General features: G+C 38.6%; 2 protein-coding genes across 6 annotated transcripts in view; one reads left to right on the top strand and one right to left on the bottom strand.

Annotated features, from left to right (window-relative positions):
* The first annotated feature begins 469 nt into the window (after positions 1 to 469).
* LOC127411272 (integrin beta-1-binding protein 1-like) lies at positions 470 to 4,934 on the top strand. The gene is made up of 6 exons (XM_051646719.1): positions 470 to 599; positions 1,649 to 1,727; positions 1,814 to 1,944; positions 2,334 to 2,426; positions 2,921 to 3,070; positions 3,689 to 4,934. Exons 1-6 carry the CDS (start codon positions 528 to 530, stop codon positions 3,758 to 3,760), a joined length of 597 nt encoding a protein of 198 aa, XP_051502679.1. The 5' UTR covers positions 470 to 527; the 3' UTR covers positions 3,761 to 4,934.
* Positions 4,935 to 10,011: 5,077 nt separating this feature from the next.
* LOC127411255 (arf-GAP with SH3 domain, ANK repeat and PH domain-containing protein 2-like) overlaps positions 10,012 to 14,106 on the bottom strand; it is a 120,495-nt gene continuing 116,400 nt past the window's right edge. For all 5 annotated transcript variants that reach the window (XM_051646672.1, XM_051646674.1, XM_051646675.1 and 2 more), the window contains one exon: positions 10,012 to 13,470. In XM_051646672.1, coding sequence (XP_051502632.1) covers positions 13,396 to 13,470 — 75 coding nt within the window. In that variant the 3' untranslated portion in view covers positions 10,012 to 13,395. The remainder of the gene's footprint in view (positions 13,471 to 14,106) is intronic.

Here is a 14,106-nt window from a genome sequence, read left to right as displayed (position 1 = left end):
GGCACCCGCGTGTTTTATTGGGGCGTGGGCTCGGGGAGAGCCTTGCACCCAGAGAACATGTCCATGTGGTTCCTGACCCTTATAAAGCCAACATTGTCCTTAACATGTAGTATTTGGGCTTAGAAATGGATTACAACGCCTCCGTGTTTGTTCACCTCTGCTTTGAAGGTTTAGAGTCAGTCGTGGGTACGAAAAAACGGGTTCATTAAATGTTTATGTTTGATTAAGTAATAAAACACCAAGAGAGTAATAATAAACTACGCCTATTCACAGTTAAGAACAACAGTTTTGAATGTGTATTTACTTGTATGAAACTTTTACGAACCGTTTTACTGTTGGAAGAATGTTAAGATGTTATCTACATGTTGGGTCTTCGATTGAAATATGCTTTTACAGGACTGTTAACTATGGACTGCACCGACTAGACACACAAGTTTATTATGGCGCTAATACTGATTAATCTCGTCAGACTCTGCTGCCATCTGTTGGTCAGCTGGAGAACTGCAGTACTGGCGTCATGGTGAAGGATGTTTCGAAAGGTCAAGAAGCGCCACAGCAGCAGCAGCTCTCAGAGCAGTGAGATCAGCACTAAAAGCAAGGTGAGCTTACCACCAACTATGCAGCATCATAAGCATGTTATCTGGGTCACAATTTGTAGAAAAAGTATTTTGTACATTCTGTACACATACAAGCTCGTGTGTAATTTTTTTTTCATTACATGCCATCCATGTGCCTTACATACCATTTTTCAACACTGTGATTCAGGATGCAGTAAGCCTTAGGGGTGTAAATCGCAAGTTTCTTCAATATCGTTTCTCCAATGTTTACCGGTACCTCAAAGTCTGTCACGATGCGATTTCGATATGATTCGATTCAGGGGCCTGCGATTGATATGAATCGATATTATGTGCATATTTTACACAATCAGTTTCATTTATTATCTCAATCAGTTAAATATTATTATTTATATACAAAAGTGTATGTATGTGTGTGATATATATATATATATATATATATATATATATATATATATATATATATATATATATATATATATTATTATTATTATTATTATTATTTTTATTTTTATTTTTTTTATTATTTTCTTTGAGCTCTCAAAGTGCAAGTCCCAGTCTGGATACTGGATATCCACAAAAAAAAAAAAAAAAAGGTTCTTCAGTTGTTGAAAAAAATATTACAGAAAATAAATAATACAACAAATAAAGTCACATATATGTGATCATAAGTCGTTAGATGACAGCTCATTTGCCTTGTGGAATGAGGTAAACACTACTCTTCAATATTCAAGCAAGTCTTTTAATCAAAATTACTTACCCACAACTTTTTTCCGATAGGAGAGTATAGATGAAATATATGTTGGTTCTTTTTTGAACTGTCGACAAAACAAGTTTTAAACTGATTCAGTATGCCTGTATTTATGTCGGACAAATAACAGGACAAATACACATCCTTACATGTTTAACGCACATGTAAACACCTTTTATTAGTTATCTGATCGATACATCAATCCAGATCGACGTATCGTTACGCCCCTAGTAATCCTAATCTCGCATACAAAATAGGATGGGAATTGGTCATTGGAATAGAGCCATACTCTCTGCTGAGCTTTTGTATTCCACTCAACCAGTCTGTAGATTCCAGTTTGGGAGGCTTGTCTAGGTCAAGCACAGTCGCCAGCCTTGACACCGACTCCACCAAAAGCTCAGGTGAGACTTCATTACCTCTGTTGGACAAACATGTGTATACTAACTCTGTGGCCTGATAAGAGTTTCTTACTTTGTTGATTCGGCAGGTAATGCTGTGTCTGAGACCTGTGCTGAGTTCAGGGTGAAATATGTGGGAGCCATTGAGAAGCTGAATTTTGAGATGAGCAAAACCCTCCAGGAGCCTCTAGACCTCATCAACTTCATTGATGCAGCTCAAGTAAGAATCTTTAAGCTTAATTGCATTGTTATGTGGAATACTGAATTCTGACTGGTCAATTGTTGCATGCTGTGGTCAATTATTTTGGTATATTGACCACTAAACTCTATTTTTGACGATTTCCCTTTCTACTGTGCTAGTAGGCTTTACACTGTGCTAGTTTCATGTCTTTGATAGCACTCCATGGTCTCTTTCTTGTTCATCTTAATAAAATAACTTTGGCTTAAATCCGTATTTTATGTCCATATGTTTACTTAATTGGTACGTAGCTTTGTAGTAAGTAGGATAATGTACAGTCAGCCAGTCAGAAATAACTAACTGTACATTATCCATTACTTATTCTTGTTTGCTTTAAAATGTTTGCAAAATCTTATGTATTCTCTTTAAAGCAAGATGGAAAACTTCCATTTGTGCCTGGAGATGAGGAGATGATTCTGGGAGTGTCCAAGTATGGAGTCAAAGTGGCCTCATTGGACCAGTGTGTGAGTTCTGTGCCTTACATTCCTTGTGTCAAGTAATGTTGACAGTGGACATGATGTCTAGATTCCACTTTTTACTTGCAGTGTTGAGGCATGTCAAAGAAACATTTGGATACATGACTATAATATAATGTGGATGTGCATTTTTGCCCATGCAAAAATCCCAGCCACAACGCTGTGGTCTGGGTGGTTTCCAAGGCATTGCTAGGGTGTTATGGATGGTTTCTTACTGGCTCAAGTGAAAATAGTCTGCCTCATTAGTCTCTTTGATATTCTGGGTCTAGATATGATTTGGGTCCCTACTTCATTGCAAGTCTATAGGACTTTTTTTTACCTGTCAGACAAATATTGTGTCCAAATGCTTCTTCACAAGCTGCACGATTCAACAAATTATTTATTGTCCATAGTACAAACGATGTGGACGAGTTACATGTCGAAGTTTAATGCTGCGAGTATGCTTTCTCTCCATATCTGACATGAAACCTTTCTCTTCCCAGGATGTGCTTCACCGTCACCCGCTCTACCTGATAGTGCGGATGCTTTGCTACGATGATGGTCTGGGCACAGGGAAAAACCTGCTAGCACTGAAAACCACTGATGTCAAGCAGCAGGAGTGCAGCATCTGGGTTTATCAGTGCAGCAGTGCGGTAAGAGCTTTGAATGGCATCAGATAGTTGTAATTTACAGTTACAGGAAAAACTGTGAACCCCTTGAATTTACCTGGATTTCTGCAAAAATTGGTCAAGATTTGATTTAATCTTCAACCAAGTTAAAGAATGATACATTTTCATGTCTTTATTGAACACACCATGTAAACATTCAAAGTGCAGGATAGAAAAACGATGTGAATCTGTAGTCTAATGACTTCTCCAGAAGCTAACTGTTGTTCAGTCAATGAGAGGAGATTGGAGCTGCTGGTCAAAGCCACCCTGCCTTTTAAAAAACACTCACGAATGACCGATATAGGCATCATTCATGGTTCATTTTCCTGCATCTGTATTTGCTTGTATTGTACTGAATGTGGTCCTGCAAATGTTAAGAATCTTCTTATGCATATGGTTTAGTTTCACATTGATAAATTATATGCCCTTAGAAACACTTTCTTTTTGAATGTGTAAAGTACATTTTATGACTGGTCTTGTGAATATACACAGCTCGGTAAGAACAATTGATTGGCTGATGCACAATGGGTCTGTCTAGCTTTCAAAGATTTCTAACAAAATATTAGTGATTTGTAGATTTAACACTTCATTTTTGGAATTCAGGAGCAAGCCCAGGCCATCTGCAAAGTACTGTCCACCTCATTTGACTGTGCCCTGGCCTCAGAGAAATCCTGAGGTCAATTTGGGAGCTCTCTGTTTCTTCCACCCTTATTCATTCCTAGGAGGGAAGGAAGAGTTGGAGCAGGCCTGTGGAAGTCCTGTGGTTTCTGGAGTGTTTTTTATTTTTATTTCTCCATATGTGTGTGATGGTGATTTTGTTTTTTGTTTAGCATAAAAGGACAAACATCTCTACCATGTTTACACCATAGTCATTACTCTGTTTTCCATCCCTTTCTACCCCCCACCCCCGAATGTGTCCCTCCCTACTATATAGTATGCAGAAAGCAGTACTTCAAGTTTTAAACAAATTCTAAAACCGTAGGAGAGAAAAACATGTATGAACTAAACTACTGCATCTGCTGAGATTCTGAAGTGTGCATCCACTGGACACTGTACTATCCCATAAGAACACGAAAAAATACTGAAATTAAAAAATGGCGGAGATCCGAGTGGCTGTAAGTGCAAGTGCTATATATACCAAGAAATTTGTTCCATACTGTTTGAGAAAAAAAAAAATATATTTTTGTGGTCATTGTTTGGACATCATACAGTGGGGTCACAGAACAATGTCTACGTTCCTATTTGAAGTATGTCCCAAAAAGTATTTATACCACATACCTAAAGAACATACTTTGATAATGGTCAAAAGTATGTTTATCATAAAATGCAGTACACACTCTGAAAGTACAGGAATTTGGACACTGCTGATGTCTCCCTTACCGGACAAACCCGTTGCAGGCATGTGATTAGGTACACATCCAAAATGAATACTGTTGGGTGGCCTCCAGGTACAGAGTTGGGAAACACTGCTCTACTCCGAACATCCCCATCATAATGCAAAGGTCCAGCAATCAAGTTTGGGCTGTGTCTATTTTTGTAATCTAATTTAATCTTATTTAATGTAAATACAGTAACATCTGAGCACATGTCCAATATGGGCCAGTAAATCTGTGATTTCAGAGAACTTTGTGGAATTTGTGTAAACTATGGTACATTAATGTCAATGTGGAACAAAGGGAGTTGTTCATCAAAGATGCTGTAAACACCAGACCCTCTGCACCCTGTATATGTAGAGGTTGTAATGGCTCGTATTACAATCAGCGCTGTTTGTCAAATCTGCCCCTCTTCTGTCCTTCTCCAATGCTCTGGTCCAGATGGGATCAGTTAATACGGTACAATAAAGCAATGCAAAAGTAATAAGTGCTGGAGTTTGACTTTTCTTTTCTTTCCTTTTTTTTTTTTTTTTTTTATGCCAAAAGCTGTGGAGAAGCTACACAGAAACAAGGCTCTCTGTGTAGTTATCCACAGTTTCCCTGACCAACCACTTGGTGGTGCCATGATAATTCTGATTACTGCTGGACTGTTTTTTGGTTCTGATCTCCATGAGAAGCAATCAAGATGGAGATCAACAATTTAAGTGTTAGTTGGAGTAAAAAAAAATTCAGGCTCAACTTGAAATTGTTGGGTCTCATAACTCAAAGTAGTTAATAATATTAATGTAAGTAACTTTACAACATCGCTTCATGTCATTTCTCCACTCAGGTGAGGCACTGCCAAAAGTCGGTCATTGCGACTCTGAAGTATTGGCACTATGGTGCCACATGTTTTTTATTTATTTATTTATTTTTTTACTTTGGCAATTATAAAACAAATTGAATATGCTAAACATCACATTATCTGCAAAAAACAAATGCCAGTGTATGTGAAAACACTGCAGATTGGAAAACAGGCTTCTGTTAAGAATCGTTGAGAACTCCTGCGTTCAAGAAAAAGGTGGATAGAGAAAGTTGCTTCTGACATACAAATACATGTATAAATGTGCAATCTTACACCAGTTATGTTTAATAAGCCAACAACATTTAAGGCTATGTAAACGCTTTAAACAGCATTGCTTTATTGCTGTAAGGTAATACACTATGGTGGGAACTCTGTGTTAAAGCCAAGCTGTGACCGTTTACACAAAGAAAAGGTGTAAGACATATTATATTCATCTTCGCTTCGAAGTGTGGGCCATGTACTAATAAGTAAGCCAATAATAAGTTATAAATCTAAGATTAAGAACTCTATTATTAACACAGACCTGAGGTTTTGTATAATACAATATCGCTTCATGCCATCTACCCACTCAGGTGAGGCACTGTTAAAAAATGGTCATCGCGACTTTAAAGTATTGGCAATATGAAGCCACATGTAATGCTCTAATGTAACGCTCTAAACATTACATTGTTCACAGAACATATTGCTGATACCAGTGAAAACTCTGGAGACCGGATATTGAAAAGCGGCTTACTTTATGAATCGTGGAACACTTCATTCAGGAAAAAGGTGGATAAGCAAGTACCCCTCCTGATCAGATTTTTGTAAGACTCATGTGATTTTATAACTTTGAAGATTAGGTGGAATTTTGGATTGTTTTAGCTGCAAAAATAAGAATAAAAAAACAGCATATTGAATATTGAAATTCGACTTGGCTCGTGCAATTTCAAGATGGTGATGCCTTGCTAGGTTGTCACGTTGTTCACATGACCTCCCAAGACCTGCAAAGCAAAAGATGCAGACCTTCGATTAGTAGCCTGTTATTCCATTGGACGGCTAGGTTTTGGCACGGAGTTCTCGCCATATTTAGCACGAACTACCCTAAACATCGAAGGAGATGAGCTCCAGTCGTGTAGCATAGGCTAGGCTAAACATTGTAGGATTTTTATTTTAATAAACTTAATTTCAGTTATCACCATATTGGTGTGCATGCAATTAGATTTATTAATTTGGCAAATACTTATTAGTGACTTACAATGCATATGAAGTATACATTTATCAGAATGCGTGTTCCCTGGGAATCAAACCCACAACCTTGGCATTGGTAACACCATGCTTTAGCAGTTAGGTATTAACCACATTTGGTCATATCAGCCAAATCTAAAAATGTACAGTAAGGGGCTCAATTTAACTTGCAATTTCAAACATTTAACACATAATTATTTTAACCACTAGGTGGCAGTGATCATTAACTTTACTGGACCCCAACATAGATCAATAATTTTGTTGCAAAAATAATTGGTCACAGAAACTATGAGGATTCTTAAGCCACATTTGTTATGTATGAATGTCATTGTATTTGATACCACAATGTCAAACAATGAGGCCTTTATTTTATAGAAAGAAAAAAAAAAAAAACATGCACACTTTTCAAGCAAAACATTTATAGAATAGATTTTCTTTTTAGGTTTTAAATGATAATGCAATACAAAAACAGTTCAAAATTAAGACACTTTTTGACTTTCAAACTTAGTGTAACATGTCCATACTTAATGTGCTGAACTTCCCTTGTGGTTACTCTGCTAGGACACCTGTGTGAACTTGAGGGGTTCTGACTTTGCAATGCAACTGTACCACAATGAAATATTTTAATTACATCTTTAAGAGTGGCTTAAGTGTCCAAATCCTTTTTGATGCCACTATATTAATAAAAGTATATGGGCCCCTGGTTGAGGAATAATAAACATTGAAGAAGAACCAGTACCCATCAAAAATGAATTTATTTGTACAGTATGTTTATATTTTGTATATTAGTGCCAATGACGTTAACGGTAAACATGTTGAATAGATTCTGTCATAGTTAAAAGTGTACTGCAGTAGTTTTACCCAACAGTACATCAAAACATTAGTCATTATCACTTAAGCTCTCTGTTTACAATTAAATATGCACAAAGCAAAGTCTACATTTATTTACAATTACACATGGTAAGGTCCATTCATACACATTGAGCTGAAGACAGTAATAGTGTGGAGGATAATTCCATCCATTCACTGCCCGAGTTACAGGTCACTCTAGTCCGAGCTCAATCAAGACTAACATTGTTATAATTAAAAGTTACATAACAGATTCTAAGTTGCTCTGCAACCACATCAAACACTTGCCACAAAAAACACTCTGCTATATTACTTCTGTACAGAATTACTTCTAAATCTCTATTGATGGATATGATTTCCAATGCTCTCGAAAGGATTAAAAGTGTTATTAGGGGAAATTACTGGCAATGATGATTGATTTAAATGTACAGTGCATCCGGAAAGTATTCACAGCGCTTCACTTTTTCCACATTTTGTTATGTTACAGCCTTATTCCAAAATTGATTAAATTCATTATTTTCCTCAAAATTCTACAAACAATACCCCATAATGACAACGTGAAAGAAGTTTGTTTGAAATCTTTGCAAATGTATAAAAAACCAAATAAATAAATAAAAAAAAATAAAAAAATCACATGTACATAAGTATTCACAGCCTTTGCTCAATACTTTGTTGAAGCACCTTTGGCACCAATTACAGCCTCAGGTCTTTTTGAGTATGATGCTACAAGCTTGGCACACCTATTTTTGGGCAGTTTCTCCCATTCTTCTTTGCAGGACCTCTCAAGCTCCATCAGGTTGGATGGGGAGCATCGGTGCACAGCCATTTTCAGATTTCTCCAGAGATGTTCAGTCGGGTTCAAGTCTGGGCTCTGGCTGGGCCACTCAAGGACATTCACAGAGTTGTTCCAGAGCCACTGCTTTGTTATCTTGGCTGTGTGCTTAGGGTCGTTGTCCTGTTGGAAGATGAACCTTCGCCCCAGTCTGAGGTCCAGAGCGCTCTGGAGCAGGTTTTCATCAAGGATGTCTCTGTACGTTGCTACATTCATCTTTCCCTCGATTCTGACTAGTCTCCCAGTTCCTGCTGCTGAAAAACATCCCCACAGCATGATGCTGCCACCACCATGCTTCACTGTTGGGATGGTATTGGCCAGGTGATGAGCGGTGCCTGGTTTCCTCCAGACATGACGCTGGCCATTCAGGCCAAAGAGTTCAATCTTTGTTTCATCAGACCAGAGAATTTTGTTTCACATGATCTGAGAGACCTCCAGACGGGCTGTCATGTGCCTTTTACTGAAGAGTGGCTTCCGTCTGGCCACTCTGCCATACAGGCCTGATTGGTGGAGTGCTGCGGAGATGGTTGTTCTTCTGGAAGGTTCTCCTCTCTCCACAAAGAAACGCTGGAGTTCTGTCAGAGTGACCATTGGGTTCTTGGTCACCTCCCTGACTAAGGCCCTTCTCCCCCGATCGCTCAGTTTGGCCGGGCGGCCAGCTCTAGGAAGAGTCCTGGTGGTTCCAAACTTCTTCCATTTACGGATGATGGAGGCCACTGTGCTCATCGGGACCTTCAATGCTGCAGACATTTTTCTGTACCCTTCCCCAGATCTGTGCCTCGATACAATCCTGTCTCGGAGGTCTACAGACAATTCCTTGGACTTCATGGCTTGGTTTGTGCTCTGACATGCACTGTTAACTGTGGGACCTTATATAGACAGGTGTGTGCCTTTCCAAATCATGTCCAATCAACTGAATTTACCACAGGTGGACTCCAATCAAGTTGTAGAAACATCTCAAGGATGATCAGTGGAAACAGGATGCACCTGAGCTCAATTTTGAGTGTCATGGCAAAGGCTGTGAATACTTATGTACATGTGATTTTTTTCATTTTTTATTTTTAATAAATTTGCAAAGATTTCAAACAAACTTCTTTCACATTGTCATTATGGGGTATTGTTTGTAGAATTTTTAGGAAAATAATTAATTTAATCCATTTTGGAATAAGGCTGTAACATAACAAAATGTGGAAAAAGTGAAGCGCTGTGAATACTTTCCGGATGCACTGTGTATACATACATATATACATATATACATTATATATATATACACGTTCAGCCACAACATTAAAACCACCTGCCTAATATTGTGTCAGCACCAACCCGCATCTCAGAACAGCATTCAGAGATGATATTCTTCTCACCACAATTGTACAGAGCTGTTATCTGAGTTACCGTAGACTTTGTCAGTTCGAACCAGTCTGGCCATTCTCTGTTGACCTCTCTCATCAACAAGGCGTTTGCGTCCATAGAACTGCCCCTCACTGGATGTTTTTTGTTTTTGGCACCATTCGGAGTAAATTCTAGAAACTGTTGTGTGTGAAAATCCCAGGAGATCAGCAGTTACAGAAATACACAAACCAGCCCATCAGGCACCAACAATCATCCATGCGATTATCTAATCAGCCAATCATGTTGCAGCAGTGCAGTGCATAAAGTCATGTAGATACAGGTCAGGAGCTTCAGTGATCTCAGTGATTTGGACCGTGGCATGACTGTTGGTGCCAGATGGGCTGGTTTGAGTATTTCTGTAACTGCTGATCTCCTGGGATTTTCACGCACAACAGTCTCTAGAATTTACTCCAAATGATGCCAAAAACAAAAAACATCCAGTGAGCGGCAGTTCTGTGGATGGAAATGCCAAAAAATGTTAGTTTTGTAATTAACAAAAATTCATATGGTGGCACAATTATATTTTTGTCTATAAAACTAATTTCAAACATTTAAGCATACGCCTTCAGATAAAAAGGTTTTTAAGATCATGAGAAACATTTCAGGCAAGTGACCCCAAACATTGGAATGGTAGTGTGTGTGTGTGTGTATATATATATATATATTAGATAGATAGATATGTATTTTTTAGGTAAATTTTTTTCATGACTATAAAGCACCCCCCACCATTCTCATTACCATAATTTATCTGTTTTACTGTGCCATTTATATATATATATATATATGCTGATTCTCAAAACTGCAATACAGTATTTAGTTTTTTTACAGAAAAAAACCATTATGTATAAAAAAAATATTACATGAATGAGGACAAAGGTAGTACAACAAATATTACCATGATGCACAAAAAATGATATTTTTTATTTCATATTACAGTAAAAATAATACTTTGTTCTTAAATTACATTAATGAGAATTGTGGCAAGGGAAATGCGTTTAATTTTAATGAAAATATTGTCCCAACGCAAAAAGTTTTAGTGGTCCTTAAAAATAGGCGTAATTTGCTTTAAACAAAAAACTTTTTTAAAATTATTATTATAGAGTGAATTATGACGCAGACATATTCTTGACATTTTCTGTGAGATTCGCCCAGCTTAGTTTTGAAATGACACTGAATGGTGTAAAAACAGCAGAGTACTGTATGTCCAAGCCACTTAACACTTAAGGAAGGTAGAAATAGTTCTACTGAAGGTCATCAAAATCAATAAGAGCATCTAAATCAAGAACATAGAAGGACAGCTCAGAATTATAAATATCTATACAGAAATAAACATCTTTGACACTCATTTGCTCTCCTGTGAGACAGGCAGCAGCTTGTGAGACCAGAGAAACTCACTTCTAGCACCTGTACAATCAGCACTGGTGCCCTTCAGGGATGTGTGCTCTCCCCATTACTCTTCTCCCTGTACACAAATGACTACACTGCCAAGGACCCCTCTGTCAAGCTCCTGAAGTTTGCAGATGACATTACTGTCATCGGCCTCATCCGAGATGACGATGAGTCTGCATACAGAAGGAAGGTTGAACAGCTGGCTGTCTGATGCAGTCAAAACAACCTTGAGCTGAACACGCTCAAAACGGTGGAGATGATTGTGGACTTTAAGAGGAACACCCCAACACTGACCCCCCTCACCATTCTAAACAGCACTGTGGCAGCAGTGGAGTCATTCAGGTTCCTGGGCATTACCATCTCACAGGACCTGAAGTGGGAGACCCACATTGACTCCACTGTGAAAAAGGCCCAGCAGAGGTTGTACTTCCTTCGCCAGCTGAGGAAATTCAACCTGCCACAGGCGCTGCTGATACAATTCTACTCAGCGGTCATTGAGTCTTTCCTCTGCACTTCAATAACTGTCTGGTTTGGTTCAGCTACGAAATCAGACATCAGAAGATTACAAAGGACAGTTCGGACTGCTAAGAGGATTATTGGTTGCCCCCCTGCCCCCCCTTCAAGAACTATACACTTCCAGAGTGAGGAAAAAGGCTGGAAAAAATCACTCTGGACCCCACTCACCCTGCCCACTACCTTTTTGAACTGTTGCCTTCTGGCCGACGCTTCAGAGCTCTGAGCACCAGAACCGTCAGGCACAGGAACAGTTTTTTCCCTCAGGCTATCCATCTCATGAACAGTTAAATTGCCCCATTGAGCAATAACTATGTGCAATACACTGTTTAGTCTTTTTTATATTTATCCAACACATCCAACCTCTTCTGCCATTTCATTCCTCTGAGAAAAAAAAATAAAAAAAAATTGTACTGTACATAACAGATTTGTATTTGCACAGATTGTATTAGATTTGCACTACCCATGTGTATGTGTGTCTGTACGTATGTGTATAATTAGTTTTATCTTTTTATTATTATCTATGTCTTGCTGCTGTTTTTGTATTGTTGTACACTGGAAGCTCCTGTCACCAAGACAAATTCCTTGTATGTGTAAGCATACTTGGCAATAAAGCTCATTCTGATTCTTCTTCTGAATGTTCACCAGACTGTCCCGGTGCTCAAAACTCCTTAACAGGTCCAGGGTTACAATTACTCATAAAGATCTTTTTTTTTGTGTGAATTTTCTCCGCTTTTCTCCCCAGTTTTGCATGCCCAATTCCCAATGCACGCTAAGTCCTCATGGTGACGTAGTGACGTCTGAGACAGTCAATCCGCGCATCTTATCACGTGGCTTGTTGAGTGTGTTACTGTGGAGTCCTAGCGTGTGTGGAGGCTTCACGCTATTCTCCACGGCATCCACGCACAACTCACCACACGCCCCACCGAGAGCGAGAACCACATTATAGTGACAACGAGGAGGTTAACCCAACGTGACTCTACCCACCCTAGCAACCGGGCCAATTGGTTGCTTAGGAAGCCTGACTGGAGTCACTTAGCACGCCCTGGATTCGAACTTGCGACTCCAGGTGTAGTAGTCAGCGTCTTTATTTGCTGAGCTACCCAGGCCCCCTAAGATCTCATTCTTATAAACACAAGACAAATGCAGTCTCAAAGTCCCACTGTACAATTCTCCATCTCTCTAATTCACGTAGTGCACTTCAGAGATTTCCCAAGGGTGAGCAATAGAAGGCCTATTTATACACTCAGGTAGTGCTGAAACAGGGGAAACAGAGCACCTCTCGGTGGGAGAGAGTGCTTATAGCATACTCCTAGTTTAGCATCATTTACTGTCATCTTCAATTTGAATGCTTAAATTTTTTTTATTTTGTTCTGCATATATCCTTCCGTTTCCTTCCTAGTCATGGAAAGAGCATACAAGACTGTATTCACAGATATGTGTCCTTCAAAAACAAATTCCAAAGATTAATGCTACTTTGCATTGTTCCATCAAAAATGAATAAGGATGTGAATATCATCTTGGAATAAAACCTTCATCTTGGCAACATTCTCTTTACATTATCATTGTGACCATGATAAATTAAGTCAAAAGTGCCTTTATTGCATCAAAGTCACTGACAACAATCATTCTCATCCCTGGTCCACAAACCGAAAATGAAATCCAAAACCAAATTCTCCAACGGTGTTACATCTGAGACTGCATCACCCAGGTTAGTCGATCGTCACTGTACAGTGAGAACCAGGGGTCTTCATGGAAGCTCAGTGAAAGATCAAGCCTCATGACAAGGGGAATGAAAGATGATGATCATAATGATGGTGATGATTTTTTAATGCCACGCAGAGGCAGGGAGGTGATGTCATCAGTCCAGCTCAGTGTCTGTGGTCTATGACATTCAGTCCATGATGAAGTGTACGAATGTTACTGGAAACGCTCCTCTTCTCTTGGGCTCTCCCTCGATGTGGCCCAGCTACAGAACAATCAAAAGAAATATGTTACTTAGAAATGTATAATGTTTCTATAGTTATGTACAGTGATGTAAAAATGTAAGCACATTCCATGAAAATATTTGTCTTTGTTTTACATTTTTGGAAAAAAGGATATTTGATTTTCAGCAATACTAATTTGAAGTATTTTTTGCATTCATTTTTTCCATAGGGATTTCATAAAATCTGTCATAAAAGAGTTCTAAGCCATGAACCAAACCAACCAGCTCCTAAGTGAATCACAATGTTACAAACTTGAAGTTAGAAGCAAAAATGTTTGTAAGAAAGGTACAAGACTGTCTACTTAACAATTTTAATGAGGAAAAGAACTACAATCCTATGAAGCATTGTAAATGACACTAACGAAAAAAAAATGATGGAAAAATATAAAACTATTGATTTAAAGTTGTTGATTATAAGTATATAAACAATAAACAATATATGCAAATATATAGTAGTTTGAGAGTGCAGGGAGACTGAATTGCGCAGAGCATCACGGGAGAGGGCGCTCGCCGCAGAACTGTTGGCAGTGGTTCTCTGACTGCTGGATAGTTTCCCTTCAGGATCATGGGTAGTGTAGTTCTTCACCAGAAATTCCAAGATTAAACACGATTAAAAAA

This window comes from Myxocyprinus asiaticus, chromosome 20, assembly GCF_019703515.2.
Source record: "Myxocyprinus asiaticus isolate MX2 ecotype Aquarium Trade chromosome 20, UBuf_Myxa_2, whole genome shotgun sequence".
Classification (NCBI taxonomy): Eukaryota; Metazoa; Chordata; class Actinopteri; order Cypriniformes; family Catostomidae; genus Myxocyprinus; species Myxocyprinus asiaticus.
Note: the sequence above shows the minus strand (reverse complement) of the source record. Positions and strands in the feature narration are given on the sequence as shown.